This window comes from Cryptomeria japonica, chromosome 4 (genome assembly GCF_030272615.1).
Source record: "Cryptomeria japonica chromosome 4, Sugi_1.0, whole genome shotgun sequence".
NCBI classification, from domain to species: Eukaryota; Viridiplantae; Streptophyta; class Pinopsida; order Cupressales; family Cupressaceae; genus Cryptomeria; species Cryptomeria japonica.
In genome coordinates, this window is record NC_081408.1 from 263,326,242 (window position 1) to 263,350,499 (window position 24,258).

The 24,258-nt window shown below is 36.3% G+C and overlaps 1 protein-coding gene across 2 annotated transcripts in view; it reads right to left on the minus strand.

Moving 5' to 3' along the window:
- Positions 1–447: 447 nt before the first annotated feature.
- Positions 448–24,258, minus strand: part of LOC131065577 (ATP-dependent zinc metalloprotease FTSH 5, mitochondrial) — a 65,824-nt gene continuing 42,013 nt past the window's right edge. For both annotated transcript variants that reach the window (XM_058000137.2, XM_058000138.2), the window contains exons 4-8: positions 4,013–4,279; positions 3,287–3,523; positions 3,033–3,157; positions 2,102–2,578; positions 448–1,812 (exon numbers count right to left, since the gene is read on the minus strand). In XM_058000137.2, the coding sequence (XP_057856120.1) occupies positions 901–1,812; positions 2,102–2,578; positions 3,033–3,157; positions 3,287–3,523; positions 4,013–4,279 (2,018 nt within the window). In that variant the 3' untranslated portion in view covers positions 448–900. The remainder of the gene's footprint in view (positions 1,813–2,101; positions 2,579–3,032; positions 3,158–3,286; positions 3,524–4,012; positions 4,280–24,258) is intronic.

The window sequence follows — 24,258 nt, forward strand, 5'->3', positions numbered from 1 at the left end:
TATGACTTTGACACTTCCTGTATACCACCCCCAACATGAACCACATTTCCTAACTAAAACATATCATCGTCACAATTTACATCCAGAATATATCAGCACCGTTATCCTCTTTGATGTCCATAATAAGAGTAAAGAAAGTCATGAACATTGCCAAGATAATTCATAGACAACCAGACAAATATCTATCCACCAAACATCATAATGTCCTGAAATTCATCACATTACCACAAAGATTTTCCTTAACAGTCAACATAGAGGAACATATGAAAAAGCACTAAAGAACTTCATGTATCTCACATAAGTCCAACTTAAAATTGAGATCATTTTGAATGAGATCACACCTTAACCAAGAACTATAATAAGAATTGCTCCATGATTTCAATAAATTTTAGTCTGATATTAAGTCATCTAACCTAAAAATGCTGCATCATTTAACAAATCTAAATATAAAATTAAAAAATTCCAGTATGATGTTAATTTCATGAAAAATAATTTTGAAGTCTGATTTGGGTAGTGAGATAATATCACATTACAGTGCTTTCCACTACGCCATGGTCAAACTAGTATATCTCATTACCTATTGACTAAGATTTTCAGTGGGAGCAACAACACATATCATTCTCCAGCAATTCATCAGAACATTACAAATTACAAATCATAATGTGTTGATTACACTTCAGGAGAAGGGGGTAATGTATAAATGTGCTCTTTCAAAAATTACATTTCCCAAATAAATCAAGGTATAATGGGGCGATACATCCTTGTCGCAAGCATGCTTCAAGAGTTGACTCAGCAACTTATGCACTACCTGTTTCGTTGTGACATGAGCTACTGGAAATCTACAAACTCACTCCCCACATGAAATGATAATTACAACAAGAAAGCTAGCATTAAAATCTGTCAAGATCCTACTGGTTGTGCAACACCTTTACCTTTTGCTGCAGCTGCTGCGGCAGCAGCGGCCGCAGCTGCAGCAGCAGCAGCAGCTGAGGCTGCAGATGGTGGAGGTGGAGAAGGTGCAGCAGACGTTTGTGGAGTTGACGAAAGAGATTGAGACTGACTATTTACTTGCACAAGCAAAGATTTGATTTGATTCCCACTAAGTGTCTCATGTTCAAGGAGTGCCTTTGCAAGTGCATGCAACTCTTTTTGGTGTGTGGTTAGAATGTGTTTTGCATTTTCATATGCTTTTTGTAGAAAATCTCTTACTTCATTCTCAATAAGTTGTCGCGTCTCTGTACTCATGCTCTTCCCATTATCGTCATAGTTGTGTTCAACAACACCTACAGCCTTGCTCATTCCATATTTTGTCACCATCGCTCTGGCAAGTTTTGTCGCCTGTTTGATATCTGAGGAAGCTCCTGACGTCACCTCACTTTCTCCAAAAATCAGCTCTTCTGCAACTCTTCCACCCATACAGACATCTAGACGTGCTAGCATCTGCTTACGAGAAATACTAGTTTGATCTACTTCAGGAAGCTGTGAAACCATTCCAAGAGACATTCCTCTTGGCACAATTGTAGCTTTATGTACAGGAAGTGCACCATCCGTGTGTATTGCCACAAGCGCATGCCCTCCTTCATGATAGGCTGTTAATTGTCTTGATTCATCCGAAATTACAGCAGACTTACGTTCACTTCCCATCATTATCTTATCTTTTGCAAACTCAAGATGTTCCATAGTCACAGATTTAGCACCATCCATTGCAGCTTTAAGAGCAGCAACATTCACCAAATTTGCAAGATCAGCACCAGAAAATCCTGGCGTTCCTCGAGCAATAATCATTAAATCCACATCGTCCGCCTTCAAAACCTGAAAAATTCTTTGAAACAGTCTTATAGTTTAACAATGCAGGATAGTTAGATAGAAGCCCTAAATAAATTTTATCAGTTGAAAATCCAGATAAACTATAATGTTTGCAGTTGCTTCTCAAAGTGTTTGACAAACCATGAGACAATGGTGTCAGTTGCCACTAATATGTGCTAAAAGCTAAAAAGGATAAAATGAGCACAAACACAAATAAGAACAAGATCAACAGCTATATTACCTTGGGTAAAATGTGAACAAATACCAGTAAAAACAAGATAAATAGCTATATTACCTTTGACATGTGTGATTCCATGATTTGTCTTCGACCTTCAACATCAGGGTTGGGTACTACAACATGACGATCAAATCGACCAGGTCTGACCAATGCTTTATCCAATGATTCTGGAAAATTTGTAGCAGCAATAACTATTATTCCTTCATTTTGTTTGAATCCATCAAGCTCCACCAGTAACTGATTTAGAGTCATTTTCATATATTGCTGATCTTTAGGATTACGGCTGCCTCCAATTGCATCAATTTCATCTATAAATATGATACAAGGCGACCGCTTCTTTGCAGCTGCAAACAGATCACGTACCCTTCGTGCTCCAACACCCACAAACATTTCTTCAAATTCACTTCCACTGCAAGAAAAGAAAGGAACTCCAGCCTCACCAGCAATGGCCCTAGCCAGCATAGTTTTCCCTGTCCCTGGGGGTCCAACAAGCAAAACTCCTTTTGGCAACTTGCCACCAAGTCTTGTAAATCGCTGTTAACAAAAGTGTACTCATTTTTCAATATAAGCATGTTCATAAAATAATCACAAGGCAAACACATCTTGCATGATAATATGATACAACTGACAGCAGGAACTGCACGAGTGAAAATGAACACAATCCACGCAGAACAAAGTTGAAATCTGACAATAGAGAAATCCAATATCTGATAATAGAGAAATCCAAGCAACCATTCTAGTTTTGGATGCTGTTATTTCTGTTCATGTCTCCTTCAAAAATTGAGAAAGTGAGATATGAGAGTAGGGGCAGGACACTAAATAGTAAATAGTAAATTCAAAACAGGGTTTGAAGGTACATAAATAAATGTTGTTGGAAACTTGGGTAATGCAAATCGAAGAAGATTTTGCTAACATAGAGGATAAGTATCAATGCATTAACAATGGAAATGATTGCCTCTAAAAGTAGCATGCAGCTTTCAGAAATTACCTTTGGATCTCGTAAATAATGAACTATTTCCTCTAGTTCTGCCTTGGCCTCATCAACACCCTTCACATCACTAAATTTAGTGCTTGACTCCATACTTGGCTGCACCTCCTCATTTAGACCCAGACCTTATAAATTCAGCAAAGCCCACAAGCATTACATTCCATATGGCATATACAATGAAAAAAATAGAAGACACCACAAAATGATAAGTTGAGAGTCTGAGACTGGAGGCTTCAAACCCATAGTACTGATACCTTTACTAATGCCTCGGTCCTCAATAAGTGCTCCAACACCAGAAATCAAAAGAAAGGCAAGTGCAATTGTTCGAAATGTGCGCCAAAGTTGTTCCTTAAAATGACCCCCTTCGGCTGCCACCATATGGATGGGAGCATTTGCTGTTCCCAGAATACCATCCTTGGTTGTAATACCAACATTTCCTAAGGAAGAACCAGTAGAAACACGTGCCCCATCTCTTGATGAATTTGCAATGCCTGGAAACATTTGCTAAAGGTCAATATATGACGCAAAAACCTTAAAAATTTATTAAACAATTATCCTATTTTCTAGGTGACTTATGTGGAGAGGACCTAGGGCAGATTAGATCATGATAGAAGCAGAAGCCTTCACTTCCAAAAAGATTCAGTCAAGATTTCACATATTTCTCATTTAAAGAAAGATGAATAGATAAAAATTCCTAATGTGAGTTTCATTATCTAATGTGGTATTTTCTTAACTTGAAAACTGGCAATTTTTTATCAGTGAATAATTTCATGTATTAGGAAAAAGGAAAGTGTTCTATGGCTAGGTGGATTCAGCTCATCTAATTCTACTTTAGCAGCTAAGAATATTAATTCATCGTTTTGTGGCCACTAGAATTTAAGTAAAACTCATTTTTGAATATGAAAACAAATGTTCTCAAATGAACACTCGATTAAAAGCACTACCCACAGACATTAAGTTCATGACATTTTAATTCTCACCTCTCTGCAATGTCTTCAACAGTGCACTTTCATCCAGCCTGTCTACTTCCACCAATGCTTTTAAATATTCAGCAAGTGCTGATGGATTATTCTGCAAAGACGGGTGACTCTCAAAGATTCTTATCACACCTTCTGCATCATTTCTATAGAGTTCCTTTAACAATGAAGCCTCATTTGCTCCATCAAAATCCCTCACTCTCCGAGCAAAATTCCCAACATAGCTTGAGAGGAGCCTATTTTGATGATTCTGAAGCTTACTTGCAATCCCTGCCACCAAAATATATAACATATAAATTCTATTAGAGACTACATGGATCATATAGATGCCATATCATCAGCACTTTTATGTTGCATATCAAGAATGAATTATAAATAGAGTCAAAACTTAGCACCAAAACTTGTCAGAAGCAATGAATCAGCAAAAAGAAATGTATCCTACTCGAGCAGAAAAAGTAGTGACATTATTGAAATAGTTTTAAAAAATAATTTTCCTGTCAATAATATAAAGACAAATCAATGTCCAGTTCAAATTAGAGAAACTGTAAACATGCTGAATGAAAAATGTTTTCAATGAAAAATTCTACAGAACCCACAGTAAGAATAACCTTCCAAATTACCAACTGATGCCTCTTAACATAAGGACAGAGAACCAATAATATCCTTGTCATACCAGAAAAGGCCAAAACTCTAAGATTGCACAAGATCAAGTGCTTCAATTCTTCAAAGTTATCAATTCAAAACATGAATTCCAACTTCCAAGTGAATTCCACACGAGGATATTATAGAATGAAGTATAAACTGTTGTTTGTAACTAGGATAATGTATGGGTTCGGATTGCCTTAAGGCAACATCCGAACCCACTTAGGACTGGGCCTATCCTAAAGGGTAACGTGGCCCAAGGTTAAGCCCAGCCCTATCCTAAAAACCCCACGCCACAATAACAAACATTGGTGCCAAAATGAAAGAGGCCGACTTGCAAAATAAAAGTTAAAGATGCATATAAATAAAAGACACTTTGCAAATCAATTTCACTCATCTTCATTCAGCGAATTAGCTCTGCCTGAAAAGTGCGAACTTACTCTTGGAGGGTGCGAAGTTGACCAGACTTATGCGAACTAGTTCTAGAGGACAAAGACAATTTTGGTGCAGATATTAGAAGTGCAGATCTGTCATTCAAGAAGGATTCAGATTTGTCAAGGAAGCTAAGTATTGTACTTGTGCTATCAAGAGAATATATAATCTGACCTGAGGGTCTTTAATGCTGGGTTTTTCCTCCTTGGAGGTTTTCCCAGGGTATTTGTGTTTGTCTCTTGTTTACTTCCTTCATTTCTGATTTTACTGAATTATGACTTACTAAAATGCTACAAATTTGATTACAATCTAGGGCATAATTAAAGGATATAAATCTGATTAACAATCCTAGGGTATAAAATTCCATAAACAACCCTCACATGCAAATGTCTCCAATTTGCCAAAAAGAAAATGGAAATCATATAGATGTCCTCAAGTGACCAAAAGTACTCAAGGGTACCGAAAGGTATAAGAAAATATGAGGGAGTGTCTAAAACATCTCCTTGAGCCTATGTACCCTAGGGATGCATCCCCTACAAAAATGGACCCATCCCCAATAGGTAACGTTTCAAGGACATAGGACAGATGGGAATGTCCGTCCCCTCCATCCCCAAATTTTTAAGGACTTGGAAAAACTAGCAAGGGATGGCTAGCAGTCCCCTATGGCCTTGAACAAAAGGAAATTTTTTAAAATCAAGGTGTGTGAGGCTCACAATTACCCCCACATCCCTTTAGAAATTTAGACAAAATCTAAACCTAAAATAGAGACAATAATATCTAAAATCAAAAAAGGAAGTCATTTTTGCCATTTTACAAATTGTGAAAAAGAAAGAGAGAAGAACCGAGAAAAAAGAATTCAAAGAAGGGCACAGTGGCAAGAAGAGTACAAGACAGAACCAAATCTACATCATTTGAGGTAAGTTCACTATCTATTGTTCATTTTAACAAATTCTTGTGGTTTTCTTTTTTAAGAGTTTCAAACACTTGGAAGGGTTAATTGTTTGTTTTTATTTTATGTTTGCACTTACAGCTGTCACTTACATTTTCAACAAAGAAAAAGGATCATTGTTGAGGGTAGCAAGGATGGAGAAATTCAAAGTCAACAAAGAGCCCATGGTAGTAGAAGTAATTTTGGAGGTTGTTCTGGAAGTGGGAGTGTTACAGGGACAGGTAGTTCAAGTAACTCATTTGAACATTGTTCTAAACTCTTGAAAATTTATGTGAAGTGCCCATTGAATCCTTAAAAACCTCTTTTACAATTTGCAATAGCAATAAACAAAAACAAGAAATAAAATTTAGGGGGGAGTGCATGGCTGTGTCATTTGTGCAAAAAGGACTACAAGAGCAGCTACGCAAGGGTTTACTCTCATCTTTTGGGCATAAATGAACAAGGGATTAAAGAGTGAAAAAATAACCCTATCTAAGAAGGCCGAGGTGACTTGACTAGCTTGCTCATTAAGCGTGATGCAAGACATAAATAAATATCAAATAGAGTCTATGCAACCTAGTGTGTCATTGCAATGTTGAAAGTTAAAGAGGAAAGAAAAGGGCCACTAGTGTTGCAAGCATGTTTAATAGATAACCATGAGAAGTGGCCAAATTTTTCTATTATGCCAATGCTATACCATTTCATGTAGAACACTATCCATATTTTAAACAAATGTTCAAAGATGCACCTGTTATTGGTCCTTCATTTTCCCCACAAAAAACATAAGCTGCGCACCTCCCTCCTTAATAAAGAGTATTCCAAGGTGAGTATGGTGATGGAGGAAATGAGACAAGTTTGAATAAAGGATGTGTGCTCTATCATCAAGGAGTGGTGGATTGATATTAGACATCAGCAACTCATCAATGTCATTGTCACATGCTCACAATTGGGTCTTATTTTCTTAGAGCTATTGATTGTTTGGGGAAGAGGAAGGATGCAAACTTCCAATTTCAGATTTTAAAGGGTGCCTGCCATAGTAAAAGTTGGGCCCTCAAATGTTGTACAAATAGCAACTGACTCAACGTGTGTAAGTTCGTTGGGTTGAGCCCCTACACCAAGCCCAAACAAAGACCTTTGAAGCCGCATTAATCCCTCATGGCACACAACATTGTTAAAATAATATTAATATCTTCTATAATGGTCATCTTCTATTTTTAGCAGTCATCTTAGTTGTCAACTTATTTAGCTTGTTAAGTTAGCTTTTTATTATTTAACCTTTTAAGCTATATTTAGCTTTTTAAGCTGTTTAGCTTATTTGATTTCACTTTAACGACTAGTTCTATTTATAGAACATCGTCTTGTAACCTCTACGTGTGTATATCGTTCAATGTAATTATCCGATTATTGAATCATTCATTCAACTTATTTTTCAAACATTTTCATAATTTTTTAAAAGGAAAAAGACCAATGTTTGAAGATTTTGAGATGTCCAGAGGACTCCTAGGATTTCTTGTGTCCCTCGTGGAAGAAAAAAATGAAAGTCTTAAAATCATAAAAAAATCATTCTACATGCCACAAACCCTAACCCTAATGGGTCTATGGACCCCACCTGAACCCTAAGCACTCACAAAAAACTTTTAAATAAGCATCTAAATCTCATTCCAAATCACTCCCAGTTTCCAAAAATAGTAAGGACCACCACCTTGCCACCATCCCCAAATCAAGGCCCTTCAATCCCCCATCCTCAAGACCCGTCCACTCCATCTTGTGATCTTAAGACAAAAAATAATGCTTATAAATCCAAAATAATGACTTTTTTGAAGTGTTTAATCCACATTTCCTAAGCACTCACAAAAAACTAATAAATAGGCATCTAAACCTCATTCCAAATCACTCCTAATTTTTTGAAATAGTAAGGACAATCACCTTGCCACCAACCCCCCAACATCCCCAAATCAAGGCTCTTGGTCCCCCATCCTCAGAACTTGTCCCCCGCATCCCCTAGTCCCAAGAATCCAAGGAACATACAAAATGATGATGCTTATAGAGCCCAAAAAAACATATTTTTGAAAAATTTAATCCACAATTTTTTAAGCATGGCATGAGTCAAGGGCTTGTACTCGTCAAGTACCCAACAAGTACTTATTGAAAATCATCAAAAACTCACCACAAAACTCTACAAGACTCTGGAAGAACTCATCATGACATTTTTTTGGTAAGTACTTGGTGACTTTCCAAATCCACTAACCCTAGTACAACACATAAAAAGGAATTGGGAAGATAGATTGGGTGAAGGTAGTAGTGTTAGAAACTAAAGCCATGCAAATGTTCATTTGCAAACATCACACCTCACTTTATTTAGGACTTTTTTCGAGGGAATTCCTCGTGCATGTGGATACTAGGTATTATGAATACTTTATTTTGTTGGAGAGGATGCTTGAGGTGCAAGAGCCTCTACAATTAATGGTGCTTAATTCAAAGTGGTGTAGAATGGATAAGAGGAAAAAATGTGAAAAAAAAATCTTTGCCAATGCTTGGTAGTCAACAATGAGATAAGAAATTGTTGAGTTTTGATAAGTTGTTGATTTTATGGTTAAATTTCTGATTTTATTGTTTCTGAGTTTCTAACTTGTAAAAGTATTTTCATTCTTTGCATATGTTTGCTCCTTCCTCACTTGCATTGGTCATAAGATATGTTGATACAAACTCTCCTAGTCTTGGAGAGATATATGAGACATTTGATAGCATGTTTGGACAAATGAAGCAATCCTTTCATAATAGGGACCCTAATTTGGGATTTTATGAGGAGCATATAAGGCCTACTGTAACACAGTGGTGGAACACTATGAACACCTCACTTAATGTGGTAGTACTGTAAATCCCAAATGATATGCAACAAGGCCTAGGAGAGTGCCTCCATTTGATAGTGAAGATGTGAAAGAAGAGCTCATGAAGGCCCTTTGAAAGATGTATACCAATGAGGAGTCTACCTTGCTTAGAATATAGTGACTAGCCTTTGTCAATCTTTGTGGTCCAAAATTCAACAAACCAAAAATGAGGATGGATAGAGTTACATTAGCTCAAGCCAACTGCAATTGGTCGACATATAATTTAATCGAGTCAAGCAAGAAAAATAGCCTTCCCTATTAATAATCGAAGAAGATAGCGGCCATGTATAGTGTTGCGTCTTCAAGATGGACAAGCTCCTAAGTATTGTTAGACTCCAACCACACATTAACATGTTTATCCCAAAGATGCCACACAAGTTGATGAGGAAGCATTGGAGGGATTAGTTGGGGTTCCATTGGATGAGGCAGCCCCTCATAGCGGGAATGACTCAGACCTAGACTCCAATTTTGATGCAATGTTACCAGACGTTGATTAGGGACACCTGCAATATTTTCTATATTTTTGTCATTTTGTAGTGAAACTTGCAACCTTTGGGCGTTTTTTAATGTCCCTTATATTATGTCCATCTATATATATATTCACTTTATGGATTAATGGATTACTTTAAACATTTCAGTACATTATTATTATTCACAAATTAATATTAAAAATTATTATACACAAATTATTTATTAATATGTGCATCACAAATTATTATTAATAGAATTATTCAGAATTTATTAATACGTGCATTACTTATATCAAAATTTGTTTATTAAGAAAGCACCGATCAAATTACCAATGCATTAGGCTGTGTTTAAGAATAACAAATTTTAATCAGAAAAGGCACGACTCAAGTGGGAGTCATATTCTTTAGGAAGGGTCATAGCCAGTCAAAGAAATCAAATACCTTTGACCACCTTCCTCCAAACAAGACACACACGGAAGAATAAGAGAAAAGAGAATACGGAGGGAAAAAGAGAATAAGAGGAGTATACGGGAAGGATTGGAAAAGGAGAATACGAAGGGAAAAAGAGAATAAGAGGAGTATATGGGAAGAATTAAGTGATATCAGCAGCACCTTGTCTGGTAATCATTACGGGTATGGGGAATATTGACAATATATCATGCTGCTATTAAAATAGTTTAACTTCACTAATACAACCATTAGTTTGGATATAATTTAATATTGTTAATGCAATTAAATACAATTAAAACTAATGATACAATTTGATATTATCATTAATACAACTGAAACAACAGTCATTGACAATCAATTCTAAATTCATACAAGAGACATAAGAATATAAAAACCTCGATGTACTACTTAATTAAGGAAAGACATCAGCAGTCACTGCCTGAGAAATACGTACAGTATAAATATGGGAATATAATATGATGCTATTAATATAATATGATATTATTAATACAATAGGCTGCTATTAATATAATATAATATTGTTAATACAATAAGCTGCTGTTAATATAATAATATTGTTTTGATTAAGTAAAAGCAGGTTTTTGAAAGGAACCCGAACCTTTTACAAAGCAGGATATATAAAAACATAATATATGAGTTGATTTAACAACTCAACTTCCTACTCAACTCATATATTTAGTTTTTATATGAGTTGTTAATATAATAATATTGTTAATACAATATGATGCTGATAATATAATATAATATTGTTAATTCAATGTAATTAATATGACATAAGAGGGGAATGTTAAATATTGTTAATATAATAAAACATAATGATGTATAATTTGTATATTTTATCATTATTTGCAATTGTGATAGAAGGAAGAGACACAATAGGGGGAACGGTGAGAGATTCCTCACTAGGCACAATGCCTCGTAAAGATGGTCAAGGACCATTGGTTAAGAACCACAGGGCCACCCCATGATGATGGTTAAGGACCACATGAGGCCAAGGAGGATAAGGTCCTAACCTTGGGCCTAGGGTTGAGGGTCAAAGGCACCCTATTGTAGCTTCCCTATTATCTCCACAAGGATCAATTGTTGAAGTGGATCAATCATAAGAGATGAGAGGTTGATATGATGGAGGGGAAAAGTGTCAAGCCCTCACTAGGTATACCACCTCATGATGATGGTTGAGTACCATCGGTTAAGGACCACATGAGGCCACAGAGGATAAGCTCTTGATGTTGGGCCTAGAGTAGAGGATACTTGGGGCACCTCATCATGTCTTCCAACCCTCATTATGGTTGAGTTTCAATGAAATTGTTGATATTGGTTTATGCATATCCTAACCCTAGAATTGGATGTATTTCATGAGTTATATCTGCATTATTGTCTAATCTAATTGCAGGTTTTGAAAAATAGGTTTATCTTATCTTATTCTTAAATGAAAATTATTTTCCCAATTATGCTTGCCCTTGTTTCACTCTGGATTTGTGAATTTAGGGTAAAATAGAAGGTGATCCCAAATAGGGGACATTACACATTTTGTTGTAATTTTATGTAATGTGCATGCACATTGACAATGAAAGCAATTAAATTTTGTTAATTTGTTTGTCAACTCTCATGTGAAATCCCAACTCAACTCTAATGCTTTGTGTTAGGTTCTATGATGTATAAGAAGAATGTCTTATCAATGTTATTGTTGGGAATTAGTATTCACACAGGTAGTAAAATTCCATCATAGGATGCATAAATAATTAAGCATAAAATGTTTAGGGGGTGTTGATATATGTGTTGTAAATAAGTGTCATATTAATATTAGGTTGTTGTGAAACAGCTTAACTATTATTAGTCACATGGTTTGTTAATAGGTTAGTACATAGGTTGTACGCACTTGGTTGTAGGAAGTTGAGTTGTTAAATCAACTCATATATTTAGTAGAGTTGTTATAGGAGGTTTCCTATAAAATAGGATTTTGGAATCCTGTACGTATGTAATGATTTTGAATGAAAACAAAGTAGCAGCACGTATATCCAGTTTATGATTATTTTGGCTACCTATCTCTGCCCATATTTTCAATATGGTATCAGAGTGGGCATCAGCTTTGATCTATTTTTGAGTGAAAGTATTTTTGGCATCAAATATTTAAATATTCATCAACAGCCGAGCGTCATTACATTTAATCGAAGGGGTATGCATGCTTTGACCGAGTCTGTATTTCTCCTTCCCATAGCAATACCAGTCTGTTCAAAGGATCACAGCAGTTTCATAGTCTCATATTTGACAGTGATGTAATATTGGAGGCGGTTTGCTTTAGTTTCAAGAGCATTGTATTGTTTCACAGTCCAATTTGAGCTCTTCCACCAATCCATTGCCTGCCCTGTAGCAGTGATCATGATGAATCATTCTTTGTTTGATTGCTGACTTGTAGCAGCATCCTAACTGGTGACTTAAAGATTGTTATAAGGAAAAATTTGTTTCATAGCGCATGAAATTATTGTCATCACACGTTGTAAATGATGTTCAATTTACATTCAATATGCAAGTTATATTCTATTGACTAATTTTATTATTTCCTTAATGTATATATCTGACTATCTTCTTGTTTGTGGCAGGTGAGAGGAGCATTTTATATTTTCTATGTCCTATCTCACGAATGCCACTCAATATAAGTATGTAACAAATGAGGCACGGTCAAGCAATGCCTATGACCGATCAAGACATTACTTGATCGTGGCTCTTTGTTTATACTAAACAGATGTATGTTCCACGTTAATGCCAATCGGTGGGAGTAGTATTACAACCGATGTTTATCGGTGTTGGCTTAATGCTAACAGCCGATAGTTATCGGTGTGTTAGCCTTAACAACCGATGACTATCGGTGTAGACTAACACACCAATAACTATCGGTGATGTTATATTGCCACCCGATATATCATATGCAACCCGATAATATATGCAGCCCGATATATTATATGCAACCCGATATTTAATCGGTGTTTTCATTAATCATTTATTTAATATTATTTATGTTAATCGATATATATCTAAATACAAGATTTAATAGATCGATGAACATAACCAAAACATATAGTATGATTATCAATAGGTTGTTTATATGCAAATGTAGAATGGCTTTTAAAGAGGAATTAATTGCTTGAAGGTTTTATCATAGTTTTCGATATGATAAATGATTGAATGAGAGACTTCATTTTATCAATCTCTCATTCAATCATTTATCTTACCGAAGCTATCATGCATTAACACTCCCTCTTAGCTAGGTAGGATGAATGTAGACAATATATTCAAGCATCACAATTCAATTGATAGTGATCATTTTAGACATTCATGGGAAATCATACCACCTAGTCATATGGTATGAAGTATCACCTAAACACATGATACTAAAGTACATCACATCAATCTTGTGATTTACAGAATATCACCTAAGCATGTGATATCAGTATTGCCTACACACGCAATACTTAAGGATAATCATATGAGAAGGATTAATTTCTCACCTTATCCAAGTTGTGATATGTGCACTAACACTTTATACAAATGTTTTATCACAACACAATCATGGCACATCCATGACACACCAGAAATCCAACATGATAACTGGTTTGGACATTACAAGATCGTCACCTTATAATGTCCCCATACAAGTGTTCACTATCTTGAGAAATCGTCACCTCTTAGATGTGAACCCAGGGGATAGAATCCAAAAATTGTCCTAACATGACAAAGAGGTTTACACATTAAACATCTTATAGGTATGCAAAGATAGATTACAAAGCAAATTACCTTTCTATCATACCTAAGCCTTTTCTGAAGGTGATCAACCTTTACTCTGGCAAGGGGTTTGGTCAGAATGTCTGCAGTTTGATCTCTTGTACAAACATATTCCAGTCGGATTGCATTCCTTTCTACCACATCTCGCACATAGTGGTATGGAATCTCAATATGCTTGGATTTGTCATGAAATACTGGGTTTACTAAGAGTTTTATGCAGCTCTGGTTGTCACAGTGTATAACAGTGGGTTTCATAGGTTCTCAAAATAACCCCACAAGCAACTTCCTAAACCATACTGCCTCTCGGGCAGCCATAGAAGCTGTAATGTATTCTGCCTCGGTGGAACTTTGAGCTACAGAAGACTGCTTCCTGCTGATCCAAGATATCATAGCTGAACCTAGACTGAAGCAACACCCGGAAGTGCTTTTCCTATCTGTCACACTTCCAGCCCAATCTGAATCTGTGAATCCATGTAGGTCTATATTAACCTTCTCGTATTTGAGACCAAGGTTTAGAGTACCTTGTAGGTACCTCATAATGTGTTTCACTACAACCAGGTTTATCTCCTTCGGTTCACACATAAACTGACTTAGAGCATTAACTGCATAATAGATATCTGGTCTTGTATTTACCAGGTACATCAGGGACCCAATCATCTGTCTGTATTGAGTAGGATCAGTGGGTTGTGACTCTGTTGCTGCTTCTTTAAGTTTATGTAAGTTGGTTTCCATAGGAGAGGTCATGTGTCTACAATTTAGCATTTTGAATCTCTTCAAAATATCCAAGGTGTACTTTCCTTGGTTTAGTATAATGTTGTCAGAATTTTGCCATACTTCCAATCCTAGGAAGTAATGAAGGAGTCCTAAGTCCTTCATATCAAATTCTTTGGATAGATCATTCTTGCATTGATCTATAAGATGATCATTTCCTGTGATTATTAAGTCATCAACATATAAAATCAACATTAGCATATCACCTTTATTTCTTTTGTAGTAGAGGTTAGGATATGCATCATTTTTAGAGAAGCCTAGTCCTGAGAGATAGGTGTCAATTCTTTCATACCAGGCCCTGGGAGCCTGTTTAAGCCCATAGAGAGCTTTCTTGAGTCTGCACACATGAGACTCTACATCATAAATTTCAAACCCTTCAGGTTGCTCTAGGTAGACTTCTTTTGAGATCTCACCATTTAGAAATGTTGTCTTAACATCCATTTGGTGTACCTTCCATCCTTTTGCTACTGCAATGGCTAATACAACTCTTACTGATGTATACCTGGCAACAGGTGCAAAGGTTTCTTCATAGTCTATTCCCTCCCTTTGTGAGAAGCCTCTGGCTACAAATCTGGCCTTGTGTTTCTCAATGCTGTCGTCTGCAGCATGTTTGATTTTGAATAACCATTTAGATGAAACCACAGATTTCTTGGTTGGCCTAGGAACAATCTCCCAAACATCATTTTTCATAACGGATTGATACTCTTCAGACATGGCATCCTTCCATACTTGATGTTCAAGTGCATCTGATACATTGTTTGGCTCAACGTTAGAGAGGTCATTCATAAGGGCAACATAGCTAGTAAATTTATTAGGCTTTTTACTTTCTCTGAAGATTCCTAAGGGAGCAGCAAACTTCTGAGCTTCTTCTACAGTTTTGGTGGCCCATAGTGGTCTTTTCTTGAGGTTTTCTCTAGGTGGATATAGAGTTTCACTCACAGTTTCCTCAGGATTCTCCCTCTGAAGCTCAGGAGTAGGATCTCTATCTAAGCTAGGGTTGGGAATATAGACTTCAAGATCTAGAGAGCTTTGGGCTCTTTTGAAGGCTAGGTTTTCTTCAAATATCACATCCCTACTTAGTTCAATATTCTTTTGACCAGGTATGTATATCCTGTAGGCTTTGGAGGTTTCACTGTATCCTACAAAGATTCCCCTTTTTCCAGAGGGCTCTAATTTTAATCTTTTCTCCTTAGGTACATGAATATAGACAGGGCATCCAAAAATCCTAAGGTGGCTTATATCTGGTTTTGATTTAGTAAAGACTTCCTCAGGAATCTTGTCTTCAAGATGAGAGTGGGGACATCGGTTTTGAATATATACTGCAGTGCTAGTTGCTTCTGCCCAAAGATTGATATTTAGATTCTGATCAAGAATCATAGCTTTGGCAGCTTCAACGATTGTCCTATTTTTCCTTTCTGCTATCCCATTTTGTTGAGGGTTGTAAGGTATTGTTAACTCCCTCTTAATCCTTGAATTTTTACAGAACTCTTTAAACAATTCTAATGTGTATTCCCCCCCATTATCAGTTCTTAGGGTTTTAATTTTGTTTCCCAAGTAGTTCTCTGTTAGTGATTTGAATTCTTCAAACCTATTAAGGATCTCTTCTGATTCTTTACATTTCAGAAAGTAGATCCAAGTTTTCCTAGAGTAGTCATCAACAAATATTACATAATACAGAAATCCCCCCAATGAATTTAGAGACATAGGTCCACATACATCAGAATGAACTAACTCTAAAATTTTACTTGTTTTCCTACTACTATTCTGAAAAGCACCCTTAGTATTTTTACCTAGGGCACATCCTGTGCATGCCCCTGAATGATATTGCTTTAGCTTAGGTAGACCTGTGACAAGGTCTCCCATTGATGATAAAGCTCTAAAATTTAGGTGGCCTAGTCTTCTATGCCATATTTCATTGGCATTTGTAGTTTCATGAATTAGGGCTAAGTTAGGCTCTGTGCATAGCTCATATAAGTAGCCTTGTCTTTGACCAATTGTATTAGCTTTCTTGATAGATGAGTTCTTTGGCCAAGCCAACACTTTGTTGTCCATGAAGGTCACTCTGTATCCATTGTCCTCTAGTGCTGATATTGAGACAAGATTCCTCTTAATGCCTGGACATATAGCACTCCTCTAAGTTGTAATGATACACCTGACTTTAGTTTGATGGTGCAGTTTCCAACTCCTTTGACAGGGTGTGTGGAGTCATCTCCGATGGTTACCTCTTCATCATTCTCCTCTTTCATGGAGTCTAGTACTTCTCTAAATCCTGTGATGTGTCTGGATGAGCCACTGTCGATCACCCAAGAGTTCACTTTGTTTGATGCGTGATTTGTGAGTGCTGAATAAAGTACATACTTCTCGGAGTCCTCTTCCCTTTTCGATTTTCCCGTTTTGGCAAATGTGGCTTGTTTAGCTCTTTCTGGAAATTTGGCAACATAGTGCCCAAATTTGTCACATCTATAACACTGAATTTGAGAGAGGTCCTCCTTGAAAGATTTCGTGCTGTGACGACCTTTTCTCTTCCTGAATTGCTTCTTCTTGCCCTTTCTGTCTGAGTTCGTAGTTAGAACTTGAAGGTCTTCATCTATATTCTTTTGTTTGATTCCTTTCTTATTTTGCCTTGATTCCTCTTGGAGACAGTCAGCCTTTAGCCTATCGAATTTTGGAAAGTTATCCCTTGCACTGATGCCTTGGACGAACGTTTCCCAGATACTAGGCAACCCATCTAAAGCAATGAGGGTTAATTCTTTGCTTTGGATCTCATATCCAAGAGTTGCTAGTTCATCCCTTAAGGTAGATATCCGCATGAAGTAGGCATCGACTGATTCTCCTTTTATCATGGTTATATGATTTATCTCTCTTTTTAGAGCCAAGGTTCTACTGGCATTGGATATCTCAAAAGCGTCTTCAAGTGCTTTGAACATGTTGAAGGCTGTTTCGTGTTTCTTTATAATGGGCATAATATTGTTCCTTACCCCATCAACTGTTATTTTGATAGCCTTATCATTTCCTTCTCTCCAAATTGCTTGATCAGGTTCAGTCTCAGGTTCTTTAGTTTCATTCTTTACAAATGATTCAACTTTGTTATCTTTTAGAATCATTTGAATTCTGAATTTCCATGCGGAGAAGTCGTCTCCTCCTGCAAGCCTGTCTTCAAATCTGATAGCATTGGCCATTGATAGGATTGTGATGTTGAATATATACTTGATTTGAATTTTACGTAAAATTGAACAGCCTCAGGTTCGATTTAACTGTAGCTCAGATACCATGTAAATGATGTTCAATTTACATTCAATATGCAAGTTATATTCTATTGACTAATTTTATTATTTCCTTAATGTATATATCTGACTATCTTCTTGTTTGTGGCAGGTGAGAGGAGCATTTTATATTTTCTATGTCCTATCTCACGAATGCCACTCAATATAAGTATGTAACAAATGAGGCACGGTCAAGCAATGCCTTGATCGGTCATGACCGATCAAGACATTACTTGATCGTGGCTCTTTGTTTATACTAAACAAATGTATGTTCCACGTTAATGCCAATCGGTGTGAGTAGTATTACAACCGATGTCTATCGGTGTTGGCTTAATGCTAACAGCCGATAGTTATCGATGTGTTAGCCTTAACAACCGATGACTATCGGTGTAGACTAACACACCGATAACTATCGGTGATGTTATATTGCCACTTGATATATCATATGCAACCCGATAATATATGCAGCCCGATATATTATATGCAACCCGATATTTAATTGGTGTTTTCATTAATCATTTATTTAATATTATTTATGTTAATCGATATATATCTAAATACAAGATTTGATAGATCGATGAACATAACCAAAATATATAGTATGATTATCAATAGGTTGTTTATATGCAAATGTAGAATGGCTATTAAAGAGGAATTAATTGCTTGAAGGTTTTATCATAGTTTTCAATATGATAAATGATTGAATGAGAGACTTCATTTTATCTCTCATTCAATCATTTATCTTACCGAAGCTATCATGCGTTAACACACGTTACCTCTAGATCCTCATTGGAGGCAGGCGCTTTTATATGTTGCTTGAACGACAACGTTTCCATTGCTTCACATGATTTGCATCATATTCTTTGTTGGCGGATCGTGGTTCGTGCTTACTGATCTGAGCACTGAGAGGGATCTGCATTGGCATGTGATCGGTTGTTGATCAAGCTTTGAGTGAACTGGTTATTGCGGACTCTCCTTGTTTGGCTGGTCCCTTGCAATGTATTGTCACACCGTAATGTTGGTAAATGCGATGGCTTGGGTTCGAACTCAAAGTTTGTTTTCCTAGTACCATAGGAGATATTTTATATCTTAGAATATTGGGTTTTCTTTGTCATTTGGTTTTATAAAAATTATTTGTTTACATAGTATTTTTTAAGAATTTTAATGTACTATGAGTCTTAATGTCAAGGTGCATTTTCGGTGGAACCCGAGAACTTCAAAATTATTTAGATTTGGGGAGAGTCAAAAGGCTTTGTTTTAATGGAGAAAAATAGTATATTGATAGAAAAGTTTGAAGGTTCAAAAGTTCACACATGGCAAATTAAATTACAATTGATCCTTATTGAAAAGGATCTGTGGGATATAGTAAGTGGTGCAGTAACAAGGCCGGCTGATCCTGATGAAAGCACAAAGTGGACTACAAAGGATTGAAGAGCAATATCTTTGATTGGTCTTGCACTTTCAGATGCATACCTCCACCACATTGACTTATCAAAGACCTCAAAGGAAGTGTGAAAGAATTTGAATGCTTTGTTTGGATCAAAAGCATCAAGTGCAAAAATGGGCTTAAAGCAGAAATTGTTTGGGCTGAAAATGATGGAAGGGGACAACATTGTGCAACATATCAGCAAGTTTCGTTCCCTATTGAATCAACTAGCTAGGATAAAGGCTAAAGTTGATGATGATGATTCAAAAGCTATTTTGTTAAATAGCATGCCTCCTAGTTATGGAAACATTGTTTTCACATTAAACAAAGTAGATACTACCGCAGAGGAAATAATATCTACTTTGATTGATGAAGGAGCCAAGAAAACTGACTTAGATATAGAGGAAACTGCAATGTATGGTAAAAATAAGTCTAACCATTCCTCCAAATCTCGTTCTTCCGCACCAAAGGAAAATCATCCCTTCAAGAATAGAATTGTGTATTATTATTGCAAGAAGAAGGGACACATTGTTATGAATACAAATAAGCATTGGCTGCAGATGATGATGAAGAATGCCTTCATGGGATGGCTACTGAAGACCCTCCACACGAAGATAGTGAGGAGGAATATGTTCTCTAAATCAAATTAACTAGAGGATGGAGGCACCGGAGGCTGGAGGAAATTCAACAACCTCTCAACAATCACTAGCAACGAGGTCGTGAAATTGTATTAGTGACAAAATTATTTGTGCAAAAATGACTAAAGCCAAGATCGGTTTCCAGGTGGCAGTGGCAACCATCTCATGTCATTTGTGATTAGAGTGGCAATGATCTCAAATGGTGGCTGCATATGCGACAACAAAACTTGGTTCTCAAGCTTTGTAAGTTGTGGATGGATATGTTTGTCCCCATTCATAAGATGATGTAAGTGGTTGGATGTGTTTGTCCCCAATCACAATTGTTGGTTGTTTCTGAATGGATGTGTTTGTCCCCATTCACTAGATGATTGGACGTGTTTGTCCCTAGTCCCAAGAGTTGGTGATTATGATTGGATGTGTCCCCAATCACAATTGTTGTGAGCAGAAGTGTATGTCCCTGTTCATGACCTTGTTTTTGGGTAGATGTGTTTGTCCCTATCCAAAATTGATGTAAGACCTTGGATAGATGTGTTAGTCCCTATCCTTGGATCCATGGGTAAATGTGTTTGTCCCTATCCTTGGATGAAAGTACTAAGCATAGTGAGGCTAGTTCCACTATTGCTCGACATGAGTAGATGTGTCTGTCCCTACTCTTATCTTATAGTGCTTGGTGAGCTACTGTGTGTGGTCATCAAGTATTGAGATGTACTCTCACCCCATGTTCACACTAAGGGGGGTATTGGGAATTAGTATTCACATAGGTAGTAATATTGCATCATAGGATGTATGAATAATTAAGCATAAAATGTTTACGGGGGTGTTGATATGTGTTGTAAATAAGTGTCAAATTAATATCAAGTTGTTGAGAAACAACTTAATATTATTAGTCACATGGTTTGTTAATAGGTTAGTATATTGGTTGTACGCACTTGGTTGTAGGAAGTTGGGTTGTTAAATCAACTCATATGTTTAGTAGAGTTGTTATAGGAGGTTTCCTATAAAATAGGATTTTGGAATCCTATAAGTATGTAATGATTTTGAATGAAAACAAAGTAGTAGCACGTATATCTAGTTTATGATTATTTTGGCTTGTTATCTCTGCCCATATTTTTAATAGTTATTATATAAATAGTTGAAATTTTCCTTACTTTTTTTAGCCATCCCTTGCTGTCCCCTAAAGAATGGCCTCCCAAAAAATCCATCCCAGAAATGCATTCCTCTATCATGGAAACTTAGTAAAACTTAGTCTTGAGCTAATCCCTCTCAGCTAAAAGAAATTATCAACCAAGCTATGACGACAAGGATTAGATTCAAGAGTGTGAATGCCAGCAGCATGATTCTTCATTGTGGTATAAGAAAAAAATTAAAAGTCGTGTATAGAAGGGAACAATAGGAAATATTGATTGGAGTTAAAGTCAATCATAAAAAATAGCAAGTGCCATTGTGAAGCCCTCCTATATAAGTGTACATGTCTTGCAATGAACATACCACATAGAAAACTGGATGACTCTTTATACCAGAAAGAAGTGTGCTACCACCAACAGTACAATGGTTGCTCCAGAAGTGCTTTAATGTAGAGTTTATACAGATGATGGGTCAATGATGTGACCATCCTCTAGGACATTCCAATATATTATGTCATAAAGCCCAAATACATAGAAATGTCAGACTCTACAAAGACGACTTCTTAATGTATACTATGCCATTGCATTCGTATTTTTAATTCCATATATATAAATGATGAAATAAATGCCTCGCTTAAGTCAAGAACGATGTCAAATGCTAACTTATATCTCATTATACATCAACCATTCTATACTACATGCTGGCCTATGAAATACTCTATAGCTCTATAAAATGTCTAATCAAGAAATTGGTGGTGTGCTTCCATCTAATGTCATAAAACAGGAAAGCAAAAAACTTCTTAAATAAAGATGTAATTTTTTGGATGCTTCTTAAACTAAATAACCTGGGGAAGCGTCCCCAGCCTGAAAAACCCTCATCCCAGTCCCAGGGACGTTTCAGGAACTTGGGGATGGCCAGGGGATGTTTCCCCCCGTCCCCAAAATGTGGGATTTTGTTGGGGACATCCCGGAAACGGGGGGACATTTGCCCCAGGCGTGGGGGACATCTGTACGTCCAGAGGATGGAGTGGGATGGCTAGGACGTCCCCAATCCATCCCGGGGATGGTCAGACGTCCCCCATGGCTGGGGCTGGTTAAAAAGGTTAAAAAAATGTCATATTTTTAATAAATAAATTTCCTAACGTGGACCCCAAATTATTTACCCTAAATTGTTCCAATTATTAAAAATTTAGAAGGCACCAATATTAAATTATTAATATAAGTCTTGACTATGCGATAATTCATAATATTGTTGCCTTATATTAAAATTTAATATAATCTGAGGATCAAGACTGATAAATTATTGAACGCAACAATAAATATTTATGTTTCATATCAAACCATATTTCATGTTTGACTATATGATATATTTAAAAGTTTAAAAGGGAACGAGATAAATATTTCATCTCTTACCATATGATATTCATATAGTTAAAAGGGAAGTATATGCCATACCGGCAATAAAAACAATTATTTCCCGCAATAATTGTTTAAGCAGAGTGATCAGATTTTCAGCAAATCAAACAAGTGCTGGCATATTGACAATGAATTTTCAATTATGAATGCATATTCAGTATTGACAATGAATTCTGAATTATGAATGCATATTGAGTATTGACAATGAATTCTGAACACAAATGTGGTATTTTAAGGTTCTATAATGTACATATAGCTGCTTTATCAATGTTTTCATATGAATATAATGTATATATACATGCTTTATCTAATTTTCATATGAAAATTTAAATTTTCCTATATTTTAAATTTTCTCTATATTTTATATAGCCATCCCTTTTGTCGTCCCCCCGCCATCCCTTTTGTCTTCCCCCCGCCATCCCCAAAATTGGCAAAAAAAATTGCCGTCCCAGAAACTCATCCTGCCGTCCCCATCCTGGAAACTCGAGGTAACATAGTTCTTAAACATTTTAATTTCTTTTTGGAGAACCCCCAAAAATATATGCCTTGAAATAATCCCTCTAACTAGGATGATAATAAATCAATAATGTTCCCTTCCATTTATCATTAAAGATTCAAATTGATACATGTATCCTAGCCTTGGAGTAGATAAGACGGTCGTTAATGTATATATGATGAGAGCGAATACAAGCTGACCCAATATGCCTCAGCACAAGTACGTAACCAACAAACATACCACCAACAATGAAGTGTTTATTATAACCTACGGGGGAAGTGACATAAGAAGAGTTTGAACATTGAACTAATATGCCTGTACACAAGTACATAAACAACAAAAATACCACTGACACTCAAGTGCTTATAATAAGTTATGGTGGAAGTGCCATAAAGAGAGTTTAACATTCCTGTAAATTAAAAATAATGTGTCTATAAGTAAATTGGTATTAAGCAAGCAGCTATAAACATTTATTTTCACTCACTAATTCATAGAATTAATAGTTATGTAGCAACAATTTTATCTAAGACCAGTCACTCTAGACAACATATGGCCAGTTCCTCTGTAAAGAGAAAAAATTGGTAGACTCTGTTGATCTCCTTGTCATTGATGTCAACATATGTGCGGCTTGCTTGCTGCCACATGGTTTGAAGTGCAGTCTCTGCTGTTTTCATGTTATGCAGATGTGTCAGTGGATGTCAAGGCTGCCACTTGTCTTCATAAATCGGTTGGCTCTGTTTTGTAACTGTTTCTTTTTGTCTTTGGCAGTTTACTGACATAGACAGAATTTTTGGTTGATCATGTTTTGTGTGTGCAGAAGCAGTTTCATATTCTCTGTTTTTTTTTTTAAATTGTGAATATTGACGAGACGAATGTTTTTGACAGTTCTTTCTGGGTTGTAAAGTAGAATAACACGCAGAGTTTTTTCTTGAAGAATAACACGCAGATTTTTTGTTACTAATTTTCATGAAGATGATATACAGATATACACATGCAAGAATATCAGATGGCTAGGCGACTAATTCAAAACTCATGTTCTGAAATTTTGTTCAATCTGTACTGAAGATATCATAGGTGACTTCAATGTAATTTTCAAAAGTTTTGGAAGAGAAAGGGTGTTTGTGAAACATTCCTCTCAGTTTTACAAGAAATTTACAGTCTGATATATATGTTGAAGTCTGAAGTCTGAGAGGCTATAAGTTCAATTTTTATTTCTTCTTTTAAGAGATTGGAGCCTTTGTGTCTTTGTTAAAGTTGGAGCTCTTTATGAGGTCGGTGCCTCTTTTGTTCTGAGGTGGAGCTCTTAATGAGGTCGGTGCCTCTTTTGTTCTGAAATCCTATGGAAAAATCAATCCACTAGCCACAAGATCACCCCAGATATGGTCTTTAACTCTGAACTCAGAAAATAGGGCTCTTACAGATAATTCATTAGTTGCTCATTTACTAGAAAACCATTGTTAGGAAGATTGCATCATAGAATGCATAAAATAATTATTTGTTAGGT